General features: G+C 38.4%; 1 protein-coding gene across 2 annotated transcripts in view; it reads right to left on the bottom strand.

Moving 5' to 3' along the window:
* Window positions 1–10,138, bottom strand: part of LOC149237428 (putative potassium transporter 11) — a 134,388-nt gene extending 124,250 nt beyond the window's left edge. Inside the window, exons 1-3 of one of the 2 annotated variants that reach the window (XM_089372654.1) lie at window positions 9,686–10,138; window positions 8,949–9,174; window positions 8,145–8,390 (exon numbers count right to left, since the gene is read on the bottom strand). In XM_089372654.1, the coding sequence (XP_089228780.1) occupies window positions 8,145–8,390; window positions 8,949–9,174; window positions 9,686–9,826 (613 nt within the window). In that variant the 5' untranslated portion in view covers window positions 9,827–10,138. The remainder of the gene's footprint in view (window positions 1–8,144; window positions 8,391–8,948; window positions 9,175–9,685) is intronic. The other variant, XM_089372653.1, reaches the window with a different exon arrangement.
* Between the last annotated feature and the right edge of the window lie 2,693 nt (window positions 10,139–12,831).

Here is a 12,831-nt window from a genome sequence, read left to right as displayed (position 1 = left end):
TCTGGGCTCTGAGCAGCCTCCGTCGGATGAAGGCAGGGCAGCCAGGCGTGGCGGTCAGAATGTTGAAGGTGATACTGCAGGCGACACTCGGCACCCAGGTGGCAGCGTTCATGGAGCCACAACTTCGTTGGCTTTTGCTGGCAGCTCAAGCGGCACTCCTCCGGCTACGGAAATTCCTGGTGGCAATGTTCATGGGGCCACTATTCCGATGGACATTGCTGGCAGCTCGAGTGGCATCCCTCAGGCGACGGGTCTTCCAGCTGGCAGAGCGGATAGCGACGTGGCGAAGGAAGGCGAGATTTGGTATGGGAACGCGTGTCCAGTTGTCGAGGAGGCTCCTAACCAGGATTTCCCAACGTAATGCCATGTGGCCTCCCAAGAGCCACCTCGGAGTTTTGTTGCTCACTGGTCAGGTCCTGTTGTCTATGGTTTTGTTTCTAGTTCTATGGTTAGGCTTTTCTGTCTTGTTTCTCAACTGTTTCAGATGGTGAAATCTCAAGACTTCATTCCGGTTTTGTCGTTGTTCTCCCGGTCATTAGCTTGGTTTTTTGTAAATCTAAACTGGTTTCCCCAAATATGGGGCAGTTATGATTCCCATAAGGAACTTAGTTGTTCTCGGCTGAGGCTGCAGCCTCATTGTAAATTTATTTTTCCTTCCTTTTAATAAAATTAGCTTTTACAGAGAAAAAAAAATGTAAATGATGCTAGTAAGACCGTGAATGTATGCAACAACCTAGGTAAGCCTATTATTTTGGCAAGAGTTTCATCCTAGTTGGTTTTTCGTCTCACTGATTCATTTGTGTTTCTAAACACGGATGGCGGTTAGAGATTTTCCTTCCAGCCACACCCCAATTCTAGGGTGGAGTTCTTAATCAAGGTCTTAGGTGAGTCCTAGTGTTCTAGTCGAGTCTTATGTAAAAGTGATTTGAGAATAATTTAAGCTAATTGGCTAAATTATTTTATTACAATCACTTGGTCTACTAAATCATATTGTGTCGCTGATTAGTATATATTCTGAGGGTCTAAGTCGAACGGGTATTCCCCCTTTGAGGGTTGAATTGTAAAAAATCTTATGTAAAAAATATTTTAATGCATGGTCCCTCATACTTAGACACCATGGTTAAAATATTAGAGGGTGGAAAAAACATTAAATCCCCTCAAGTGTCAATTAATTAATTTTTCTAGAAAAATAGAATTAAATCCTAAGCCAGAAAATTAATTAATTTAGAGTCAAATTAAAATGTCTTAGAAAAATTAAATTCTCCAAGTGAAAAAATTTGGGGTCTTAAAATAATTAATTTTTGGAGGTCCTCCACCAAGGGAATATTGGATATTTCAAGAAAAATTGGACCCTTGAACCTTGGTGGTTAAGTCAAAGTCAATTTTTTGAGGAAATTAGCTCAAAATAATTAATTTTGAGCTAATAAAAATGGAATTAAATGATAAATTCCAAAATTCCTCAAAAAAAAATCAACGGCTAAGATTAAAAGATGATCAAGTATTTTTCAATGGTCGAGATTATTTTGACAAGGATCAAGCAAACTAGCCATTATTTTTCACTTGGAAGATTTATCTATAAATTAGAGAGTCATTTGAGTCTCTAGCCATCTGATTTCTGGCTAAGAAATTGTTGTTGAAGCATTTGTGTAAACTATTGTCCCACTGGAACTTTTATTTCTATCATAATAAAGACTTTGGGGTGCAATTCAAGGTGTTCCATGTTCATTGATTTGTGGTATGTACTAACTATGGGCTTTCCTATGTTGTGTTGATAAATGGTAAGATATGTTTTTTCATTAGATGGAGATAAAATCATTCTATTGATAGTTTTGGGCTAATCTTAGGTGATTTGATTCGCCATATGATTAACGGATTTTCTTGAGATAAATACATAGTGTTTGCAGGTACTTCAGTCCTTGGTCTCCAAGTTCACAAACTGTGGGCAGGGATCAACTTTGCTTGGATCCTGAATATTTATGTGGTGGATTTAATCTTTGCTAAGGTTATAGTGTGCATGGGGTTTCTAAAGTATGTTTTAGTCATTTATCAAAGAAAATAGCCATAAAAAAAATATTTCTCAAAAAAATTATTTTTCAAAACCCTTGTATATTTGTATATTTGTAAAATTATTTTCGCTAATTGGGGTTTTGAGATTTTGTATATATTTGGGGTGTTTTGGGTGTTTTATTTACATTTTTGCAGGTGAACTCAAGAGAAGACGCTGAAGTAGAGCTAGATCTAGGCCCTTGAGGGTAAGATATAGTCTCTAGAAATTTTTGCAAGGCCAACCATTGGAAAATTTACAACAAAATTCAGATCTGGAAGAGAAAATTGTTCTGAAGCAAGGGTTTTATTTTTTAGGGCCTCCCGGGCCTAGATCTAGCCTTTCTAGCCCCAGCATCAGCCAGTTAGGCCTCTACGTCATCCTTTTTTCCCTTTTCAGGGTTGGTCGTAAGCCCTATGGCTCTCGGCCTCCCCTCTATGCCTTGTCGCAGGCCCTAGAGGGCCTTCCCTTGCCCTCGGCCCTCTCCTCTCTCCTCCGTCCCCCTTCCTCGACCTCCTAATCCCTTCATCAACCCTCCTCTCCTCCTCGGTCCTCATTCTTCTCCCTTTCCCCTCCTTTCCCTTAACCGCAACCCTCTAAGGACTTGTGGCAGCCTTTCTAGGCCTCTAGGCCTTAGGCCGTAGGGCCCTCCCCAAGCCCTCAGCCTCCTTCTAACCCTTGGTTGTGGCCCTTGTGGGGCCCATGATAGCCCTTTAGGGCTTTTTCCTTGATTGTTAGGCCCTCCAAGGTCTCTCCCCTCCAGCGTTGACCCTCCTTGGCAGTTTTTAACCTAACGCTAGCTCTATTAGGCCTAGTGTTAGCCCTCCTTAACCCTAATCTGCCCTAAATTCATCTTTGATTTTTCTGGACTAAATACTTGGTGGTTTTGCAAGTTTTTTGGCCTCAAAAAATCTACTTTTCAGGTGGAAACTTCATCCCAAAGTTTCAACAAATTTGGACCAAGGGATCTTCAAGGCCTTAGGCCTAGGTTTTGTTCTCTAAAGTTTAAACCCTAATTTTCATTGTTTTATTACTGCTGTAATTTTCAGTTTATAACAGTGATATCATAAACCCTAAAATCACATTAAAATTGGTCAAAATAACTCAAAAGTACAAAATTTGTATTTTCCTAAATTTTGGCCACTTGGGCATCAAGGATCTAGCCTAGACCTAAAGTTTTATTTGCTGGAATTTTCTGCATAAATCACTAAATCAGTTCTGAAATTTTCTGAATAACACACTCTAAAAGCCCTAAAAACTTGATTTTTCAATTTTGGTACATTTTTTCAAGTTTTGGGTTAAATTTGGCATTGGTTCAAGCATTGATAGCTCGTTTGTCCATGCACTTTTCTTACTGCTGTAATTAACATTTCAGATCTGATATAACAATGGCAAAATACATCTTAAGAGGGCTAATACATCTGATTCTTGAGTTGGCTAAGTTTATTTGGTAGTTGGGTTTCTCTTTATGACATTGGGCAAGCATATACACTTTGAATTTGATATCTAAAGCGAATTTACTTGCTGCTGTCATAAGTCTCTTACTATTGTCATAATAGTCACTTATTGCTCATAAAAGGATCATTGGAACATAAAGCGGATAAGTGCTCTCATACTTCTATATTTTGTTGTCACTTGTTCCTAGCATTTACATTGTGGAAGTGGCTAACATTGTGTTTTTCTTGTGAGTTTATGTGCTATAAGAATTCATATTTCACATCTAATAGGCTCACTCACTAAAGCACTTAAATCATAAATCATCTTGGTGATAAGTCTCTTGGGCATATTGGTATCTTGTGAATCCAGTTGAGTTTCTCTTAACAATTGGTATTGAGCAATAAGATCACACATAATCTTGTTTGGAATCATCTTGGCAATTGTGATTGACATCTTGTAATTTTTGGGCTAATTGATACATGGATAAATTGCTCTAAGTTCTTGTCACAAATTGGTTAAGCATCTTGTGGATTAATCTATAGTTGAAGCTTGCACTTGTATCCTTGAACACTTATCTTGTTTTAAGATTGTTATCTAACCATTGTTAAGTACTCTTGCTATAAGATAATTCACATTAAGTACTTAAATAACATAAACTAATCTTAATTCAAGATAATTTCACTCATCACTATTGCACAAGCATCTTAGGACTTAGTTTACATTAATAACTTACCTCCAAGCATAAGCTTGCTTGATAGACTCCTAGGGCAACCCTTTTCCAATTAGCTTGAGGGATTCAACCCTTCTTAGTGGTTAACACAGTGACCTTGTAGTCGTCAAAGCCACAATGTTTGCAGCGCCGGAGGCACTGTGTGGTTGGAACACAAGGGGAGGTATCGTTAATCAGGCCATTGTCTGCTTCCCATTGGCTTCCATATCACAACCTACTCTAAAGATTGGTTCTCAAAACAGTTAAGGAAGGTTCAAATTAGGGTAGGCATTTAATCCAAAAATTAACCAACACCCTTGCATCACACCTAGCTCTTAGGAATTGCATCTCATATAGGTTAGTCTATCATATTAAATAGTGGGTGTCCATCCAGTTACTTGTTCTAAATTTGTAATAAGCAAGAATTGTGACTCCATGAGGTATTGGTCTCATCTCTAAATCTAATTAAATCCTTAATTCTTGCTAATTTTAACCGAGTAGCTAGGCCACTCATCCGTCTCTCCCAAGTGAATTGGTTCCCAACTCGTTTTCCTTCACCTCATCCCATAGGGACTACCCCCCATAGCCAGTTGTTGGGAGACAACTAGAATTGAGTGGGCGGGGATCAGAGTGGCAACCCTCGCCCTGAGCGGTTGTCGCAATGCCTATACAATCTGAGCGACCACAAGAGGCATCTTTGGACTATCTCTTTTGGAGTTGTTCAGCACAGGAGTTGGAGTGTTGTTTAGCATAAGAATTTCAAACGGAATTCCACCCTCATTTTGGAGAACTTCGAATGTCTCCCTAGTGACGAATTCTGGGAGTCCATTTCCGAGCTCTCACAAAGCTTCATTTGCAGAAGATTTCCAGTTTTGCGCACTTCCTGGGCGCAAAGGCAGTTCGTGTGGCACAATTTAGTTCAGTTGTAGTGGGTTGGAGGATCTGGGAATTTGTGAAGGAATTACCTACCTTGAGACCGGAATTTTGACACCATTTTGCAGGGTTGGAGGGGAACTAGAGGGCCGAATTTCTCTCATTTTGGCAGTGCGCAGAGTTTCCTGGGCAAAGCGTAAGTGGGGGAGGAAGAGGAGCTGCCTCAAGGGGAGCTAAGGGCTAGAGAGAGTGGGTTTTCAGAGGAAATCTTGTCGAGGAGGTTGGAGGCATTTTCAGTGGAGGATTTTGGGCATATAGCAGCAGAGTTTCTCTTGTAGTTCGTACAGCTAGCCAGGAAAGGCCATTTGCACTTTTTGAGGGTTTCCTGGTCACCTGAAACTAGCCCAAAACATTTATGCCTATGGGTTTTTGTGGGTTTGTGAGGAGTCCGGGGTTAATTTTGCAGAATTTTCTGAGCAGTATTTCAAGCAAAAATCCTTGTTCCTTCAGGAAGCCAGCAGCAGACTTTCTGGGCAGTGCACATTTCTAGTTTGGAGTCATTCCAACACTTGGGTCAGCAATATTCAACCTGGGTTTTGCATAGCTTACATAGCAAGCCTAGGTTCCATTGTTCTTACTCATTATATACCCAGATTTCCATTATTAATAAAATGGCTCAATTATTCTACTCATTTTCTCTGGTGTTCTGATTTGGGTGCTTGTTCTTTAAATTTTATTTGTTGTTCCTAGTTCATGTTTTTGGTATTTACTGTTATTTTCTACTTAGGAATATTACAAACTCTGTCATTGGGAGAAGGGAAAGGTATCCCTATCTTGCACTTTTCTCCTTGAAGGCTCCCGCTCTAGATCCTCCCTCAGATTAGTCACAAGGTTGGTTCTTAATGGCATCTCAGCTTCTCCAGTCGATTACTCTCTCCCTAGAGCACCTTCCATCGTTCGAATTCCCCCTTAATGTGTCAATCCATCTCTTGTCAACTAGACAAGTACTAAACCAAACCATCAGAGAGGACATCTATAGATTGTACACTCAAATCACCTATATCGCACCTGCAGCCTTCATCAAATCTAGGCTCAAAGATATCCTGCTACTAAGAGCACTTTTTGGAGCTGCGAGATGGCATCGTCATTCACCCCACTTATACACGCAAGCATTGGATGCACTCACTCAAGATCCCTTTAGGACAGCTTTGGGTTGGCTCCTATCGACTCCAAATATAAACAAATCACCATATACGACAATCTAATAGGATTTGCTAGGTGTGCTACCTTCAAGAGACAAAGACAAAGATGCATCTTATTTTTCAATGTCCTCTATCCTATGAGACCAGAGGATGTTATCATTTCCTTTATAGGGACTCAGGGGCCCCCTCTCAACTTTCTTTTGGTATCAAGACCAGAGATGCTTAGTCGTCTTCATTAGGGAGATCTTCTGCCACAGATCTCAGCCCTTGCACGCCATGACCCACCTTGGGATGACCAGACTGATCATCTCATATTTCCCATTTGTCATTATTAGATCGGAGCACAAACGACGGGTAGAGATCCAAAGTGCACCAAACAAAAAAATGGTGAGACCCCTCGTTTCTCCTCAGCCTCCCCCTCCAAGAGGCCTATCGATATTATCATGACTAGCTTGACAGTACCAGTTTATACATCATGCCACGCATTCTTAGAGTGCTAGAGAGATCAGCTCCAAATGGACTAAGAGTAGAGTACCTCCCGCCCATCATACTACCTCCCAAACCTTTTGGCCTTTTGGACTAAGAGTAGTTTCCTTCTTTTGGCCTTGAATACTAGGAGTATTCCTTGCTCGTACATTCTTCCCCGGATCATACAATCAGACCCCTTAACGGTTCTAGAGGACTCCGACTTCAACAACGAGCCAATGCCCTTTTCACCTCCCTCGCCCTCGGCCATCAAACTCAAGAGACCTTAACATCATCAACCTAATCATCTGATCTGTCTCTATCACACTCTCTCTCTTGACAAGTTCTCGAGTTGTCCAAACTTACCTAGTATTTTGTAACACTACACCTTTGTTGTGGTTTTATACATTTATACAAATGTTTTGATGTTAGCTCAATCGGTTTGAACTAACCAATTTCAAAGAAGACACCATTTAGAGGTCATGTGTTCAAATCCAATAGAATCACTCTAGGTTGGGAGTACATGTACTTCAACAGCATTTACCCCATGTACCATTCATGAATGAAGAAGCACTTAGAAAGTTTTCCCAAAGAAATTTTTTGTGGAAAAAACATTATAATGCATGCATGTGTATATTATGCAAAAGGCGTGAAAAATGCATAACACTTAGAAATGACTTAGGTTGTCTCAAGAAATCGAAGCCTAGTCATCTCATCAATATGAACCATTTCAGTTTTGTGCTTGTATAAATATGGTGACTAGATTTCAAGCCGCTGAAATGCCAAGTATGTGTTGATTAATTTGTCAGCGATAGACTTAGGCTTCAACTCAGTGGTTTCACAAACTTTGTGAAAACTAAAATCAATGTCATCACTAATTTTGGAAGAATGCAAGTCTTTCCATCGAGCTTTCCAGGAAAGTATATCATTTAATTACATCTCCAAGTATTTAGCTATTCTTGGAATGTTTACGCAGCTTAGATTTCCCATAGGCTATGTTTCAAGGACATTAATAAAATTATATAGTTTTATTCTATCCCTTTTTCATCTCTCTTAGGACTTGCAGAATCCTATTAAAGTGGTGATCGGATCAAAAGACAATGTATGTCTATAATACTCAAGGGTTCTACACTGAACTGAATTTATAACAGGCATCGACTTCATAAGTCTAAAGCCTCTAGTATTGAATAGAGTCCCTCCTTATCGAAAGAGTTGTACACCATTCTAAATTCTAAGACTACTGCAAGAAGACATAAGAATAGATTCAATCTTAATATTTGCGAGCGAAAATTGTTAACAATGCAACCATTTTTCCACCTGGAATGACGAGTATCCAGTTGAACAATCTCAACCAAGCCAATAAAAATAAAGAACAAAATGTAAATCATTACGACTGAAATAAGAGAAGCATGACCTGAGATAGCCGGAGTAAAAATTCCATCACCAATGACCATGCAAGTGCCTATCAGTACAAGTAGAAGAAGTGCATTTTTCCGGTAGACCTTTGCTTCTAACCATTTCTTTGTTCTTGCTGCAAATGACTTATCTTTAATTGTTTGTCTGCTATAGGTTGTGAGTTCTTCATCCGTGCGGTGTTGATTTGGAATAGTATTCATTTTAGCATGCCGACAGAGTAATGAATACAAGGCAAATGTTCCACCTACATCACAACAACATAATTTCTTACAGACCCTTGATAAAATTGCATTTATATGTAAGAAGCAAGAGACGGGAGGCTTTTTAGGATAGCTTTATAGACATAAAGGCGAAGTGAAATTCATAAAAAGAATAATAATGATGGTTTCCCTAAAACTCTGGAAAGGTATATAGAGAATTAAAATAAAGTTTCACCTAAAACTCTGGAAAGTTATATTGGGTTTCATTAGAAATTAGAATCACCCAACGAGGCTTAGAAGCCAAGTCTAATAGAGTACAAAATTCACACAGGACACGAGATAGCAACATTTCTGTACTAAGCCTGAAAAATGCAAGACTTTTTTATTTTATCATATGCAGTGTTTATGTAGATTCATGGTCTTATATTCTAGTGAGTTAGTTTGAGTGATGAGTGTTTTAAGCATTATGCATGAGGTCTCAGGGTCAATCCCTGGGTTGGCTGTTTCTGTTGTGTGCATGACTCGATGGAAGTGCCTATAAGTTCTCCATGAGATTTTTCCCTTTTCCTTTAAAGAAAAGAAGATTCAAGGTCTTATGTTACCTTCTCCATTGTCATTAGCCCTCATGACCACAAAAACATATTTCAGAAGAGGAATTAGTGTAAGAGTATATATGATTAATGAAAGAGCCCCCATCACATCTTCAGAATCCTGGATGCCGTCCGGAAATGTGCTGCTAAAAACATATAGTGGAGACGTTCCCAAGTCTCCATATACAACCCCAAAGCTGTGAAATGCAAGACGCAAAATCATAAACGCTGACAATTCCTGCACATGCAATACAGAATCCGGATTTTACTGCTTTGATATTTAAAATTGCTGGCAAAGAATTTAACACGCAAGGCTTCATAATAACTATACAACCTTTTAGGCATATGCAATTTACGACAGTACTGGGTGAATAATAGTCGACTCCAGCAAAAACAATTTAAGATTATAAATGACATTAAAGATTGCAGTTATTGTGGTTTGTAAATGATTCAGTCTATCCATTAATTTAGGAAATGAAGAATCTTCTAAATTTAGTGCACATTGAATGCACTTTTTTTTCTTTTTTCTTTTTTCTTTTTCTGTTTCAGACCATCTTCGTTACTTTTCCCTGTACTTGTTTCAAGGGATGGATATGCCTAACTTAATTGAATGTCACCTGAGCTCATTCAGTAGTCTAAGAAATTTATCTCCTCTGGTTTATTTTAATCTGGAGGGTAGGTAGTTTATTTGGAGTTAGAATTAAGCCAGTTTGCAGCAACCATAAATTTTACTTTGTTTTTTTACTGACCTTCCTTGCGTCCATGGCTGTGACATGTCCAGCCTCTGCATCTTTAATGGGCTCGTCGATTTTCTGGTCCAGAGACCATATGCGCCCTCTGCCACCGCCACTGCAACTACCGCTCATTTCTGTTTCACGGTCAATCTCCATCTTTGCGGATGATGAAAAGCCTCCCAACTCTTATGTGCCAGCAGAGCGTGCAGCTGAGACTCTAAGGAATCAAACTTGAACTTCACGAATGCTCACCATCATCATCATGATCATCCAAATTCGGCTCGATAGTATGTGTTCGCATTGCCACGGGCCGTTAATTTGGTCCGCGGGAATCGATCGAATCATCGCTTTCCATTACTAAACCGGCCCACAAACGCACCGGCGTGATGGTATGAATCCACTCGGATTCTGTCTTGGTTTATCAGTTACCTTTTTTAAACTTTTATGGCTGCAAAAAATTAAATCAAATCGTGACAGCAATCAATTAACTAATAATTGTGGCTGAGGTTTATGACGGAGTATGACATATCTAAGAAAGGTCTATAATAACGATGCACAGTAACGTATTAAACACCAGTATTCGAAGAGTTGAAGTTTTTCTTCATGGACCTGAGCTCATAACAGTTATGAGCACTCACATTTTTTTTTTAAAGACGTTCAACTTTTTAAATCAGTTTTAAAGTTGCATGATGCTTGAAATTGCATCGTATTTAGATACTTGAGATTGCACCATGGCAAAGAATGGTTCATTATTTTTAAATTCATTTATCAAAAGAAAATATTCGAAAATTGTGTTTCTATTAAAAGTTAAACTAGTTAAAAAAAAATAGCAATCAATTTTGGAATATTTTTGAAATTAGCAATTAAGTTAAATGTAGTCCTAAGAAACTTATAACTTAACAAAGATTTAAGTTTTCTTGTCCAGTCAATTTTAGAATATTTATGTAACTAGCAATTAAGTTAAGTGTAACAATATGAAACTTATAGCTTAACAAAGATTTAAACATCATTAGGTATACATGAGATATGAAATTCTTCAAGTGGAGGGCCTTTTCAATTACCTAATTTAAAAACCCAAAATAATATTACTGGTAACCACTCTAACTAAAACTAAAAACAATATTAATTATGATTTTTATTTCAACCTAATAGCAAATTAAATATAATCAACATCTCTTTATAATAAAACAATCACAAATATCTCTAATCAATCATCTTCCTCATATTGAGTGTAGCTCATACAAAATCAAATCTATTAAAAAATCATAAATATTTTACTCTATTTTAATATAAATAAATTAACAATTTTTTTGGTGAACAATTGCTTACTCTATGTGGGGCCTTTGATGTAGTCATTTGTAATGGCTTGACTAGATGGACAAAGTCCGGTAATTTCACTTGCAATACTTACAATGGAGCAAGTGTGGTAGATTATGTAATTTGCTCGCATGGTTTGTGTGAGAAAATAGAGGAAGTTTTGATTGGAAATCAGTTGTGGGACTTGAAATCAGATCACAAACCAATTTATTTATGTTTATCTTGGATTGGAAAGAAACAATTAGAGTCAAAAATTCAGCATGTCCAACAAAATCTCCCACGGGGCAGAATTCTTTTGAACCCAGAAAATTGTAATACCTTCAAAATGACGCTAGAGAGGCTTTTCGAGAAAGAGAAAATTACAATTCACAGCCTTCATAGTCATGAATTAACACATTTAATTCAATGCGCACTTGCAAAGTGCAAAAGAGCAAAAATTAAGAAGTCTGAAACAAATTGCTTTCCGGTTAATGCTTGGTTTGACGAGGAATGCAAAAAGGCAAGGAGAATGTGGAAAGAGCCAAACAAGGATAACATAAAGCTCAAAGCTTACAAGCAGTTATTAAGCAAGAAAAAGGTCAATTTCATGGTTTCAAGGAGGGAAGAACTAATCTTCCTTGGGAAAAATAATCCTAAATTATTTTGGAAGGAGCTCCAACTGAAAAGGATACAAATTGGAAATAATATTACAGTTTCTAAATGGTTTGACTATGTAAGACAACTCTATGAGCAGGTTCCCAAAGTTGACCCTCCCCCCTGGTCAACACTGATACTAAACTCTTCACGGTACAAGAGGTAGAGATGGGTATCAAGAAGTTGGGTGTTGGAAAAGCAAAAGACTTAGTTGAACTCCAAGAATAATATCTAAAGTAGGGCTCAAAGATTCTTGCACCTCACATTACAAAAATCTTCAACAACATCATAAAACAGGGACTCCCCACAGATTGGTCAACTAGTCTAGCAATACCTATTTTCAAGAGCAATGACGTCAATAATCCCTCCAATTACAGGACCATCATGATAAGCCCTTTGTTTGCAAAGCTATTTGGAAGCATGCTAGAAAACAAAATTAGCAAGTGCGCAGAAGAAAGAGATAAGCGTGCTAAAGGGAAAGCAGGTTTTCGACCTAAACATTCCACAATTGATCATTGTATAACTTTAAGGCACGTCATTGAAAAAGTTTGGGAGAAAAAGGAAGAAGTCTTTTGTTGCTTTGTTGATTTCAGAAAAGCGTTTGACTTAGTTCCTAGGGATAAGCTTTAGCACAGAATGGAGGAACTTGGGGTTCCTAAACTTTTGAGAGCAACTATGCATAGGCTGTATGAGGAGGTGAAAGTCAAAATTAGAACTTCAGCGGACATTTCTGGAAGTTTTAGAAGCGATATTGGGGTCAAGCAAGGTTGTCCAGTGTCTCCTACCCTTTTTGGTTTATATATCGACAAGCTTGAGGAGTGGTTAAATTCGCAAGGGGGTGATGATATCTATTTGGGCAAGTTTGTTATAAGGCTTCTTTTGTATGCAGATGACCTTATTCTGATTGCTAAAATCGGCTCGTGGTTTGCAAGAGCACTTACCATCCCTTGAGCATTTTTGTAGAAGTGTGGGGATGCAAGTCAATATCAGCAAAACGAAAGTAGTGGCTTTCTCTAAGAAAAGAAAACATAACCAGCATAAGTTCTACTTTGAAGGCAACATTCTGGAAGAAGTTGCGGATCACAAATATCTCGGAATTGACTTCCACAAAAATCTAAGCTGGAATGGTTGTAGAAAGAAAAGAACTTTGGGGTGTTGGAAAGCATTTTATGCTTTTCAAAATAGGTGTAGAGACGTAGATTTATAGGATT

The sequence above is a fragment of the Pinus tabuliformis genome, chromosome 8 (genome assembly GCF_031772625.1).
Source record: "Pinus tabuliformis cultivar Carrire ecotype Pingquan chromosome 8, CPIR1, whole genome shotgun sequence".
NCBI lineage: Eukaryota > Viridiplantae > Streptophyta > Pinopsida > Pinales > Pinaceae > Pinus > Pinus tabuliformis.
This window is presented reverse-complemented; position numbering and strand designations above follow the sequence as displayed.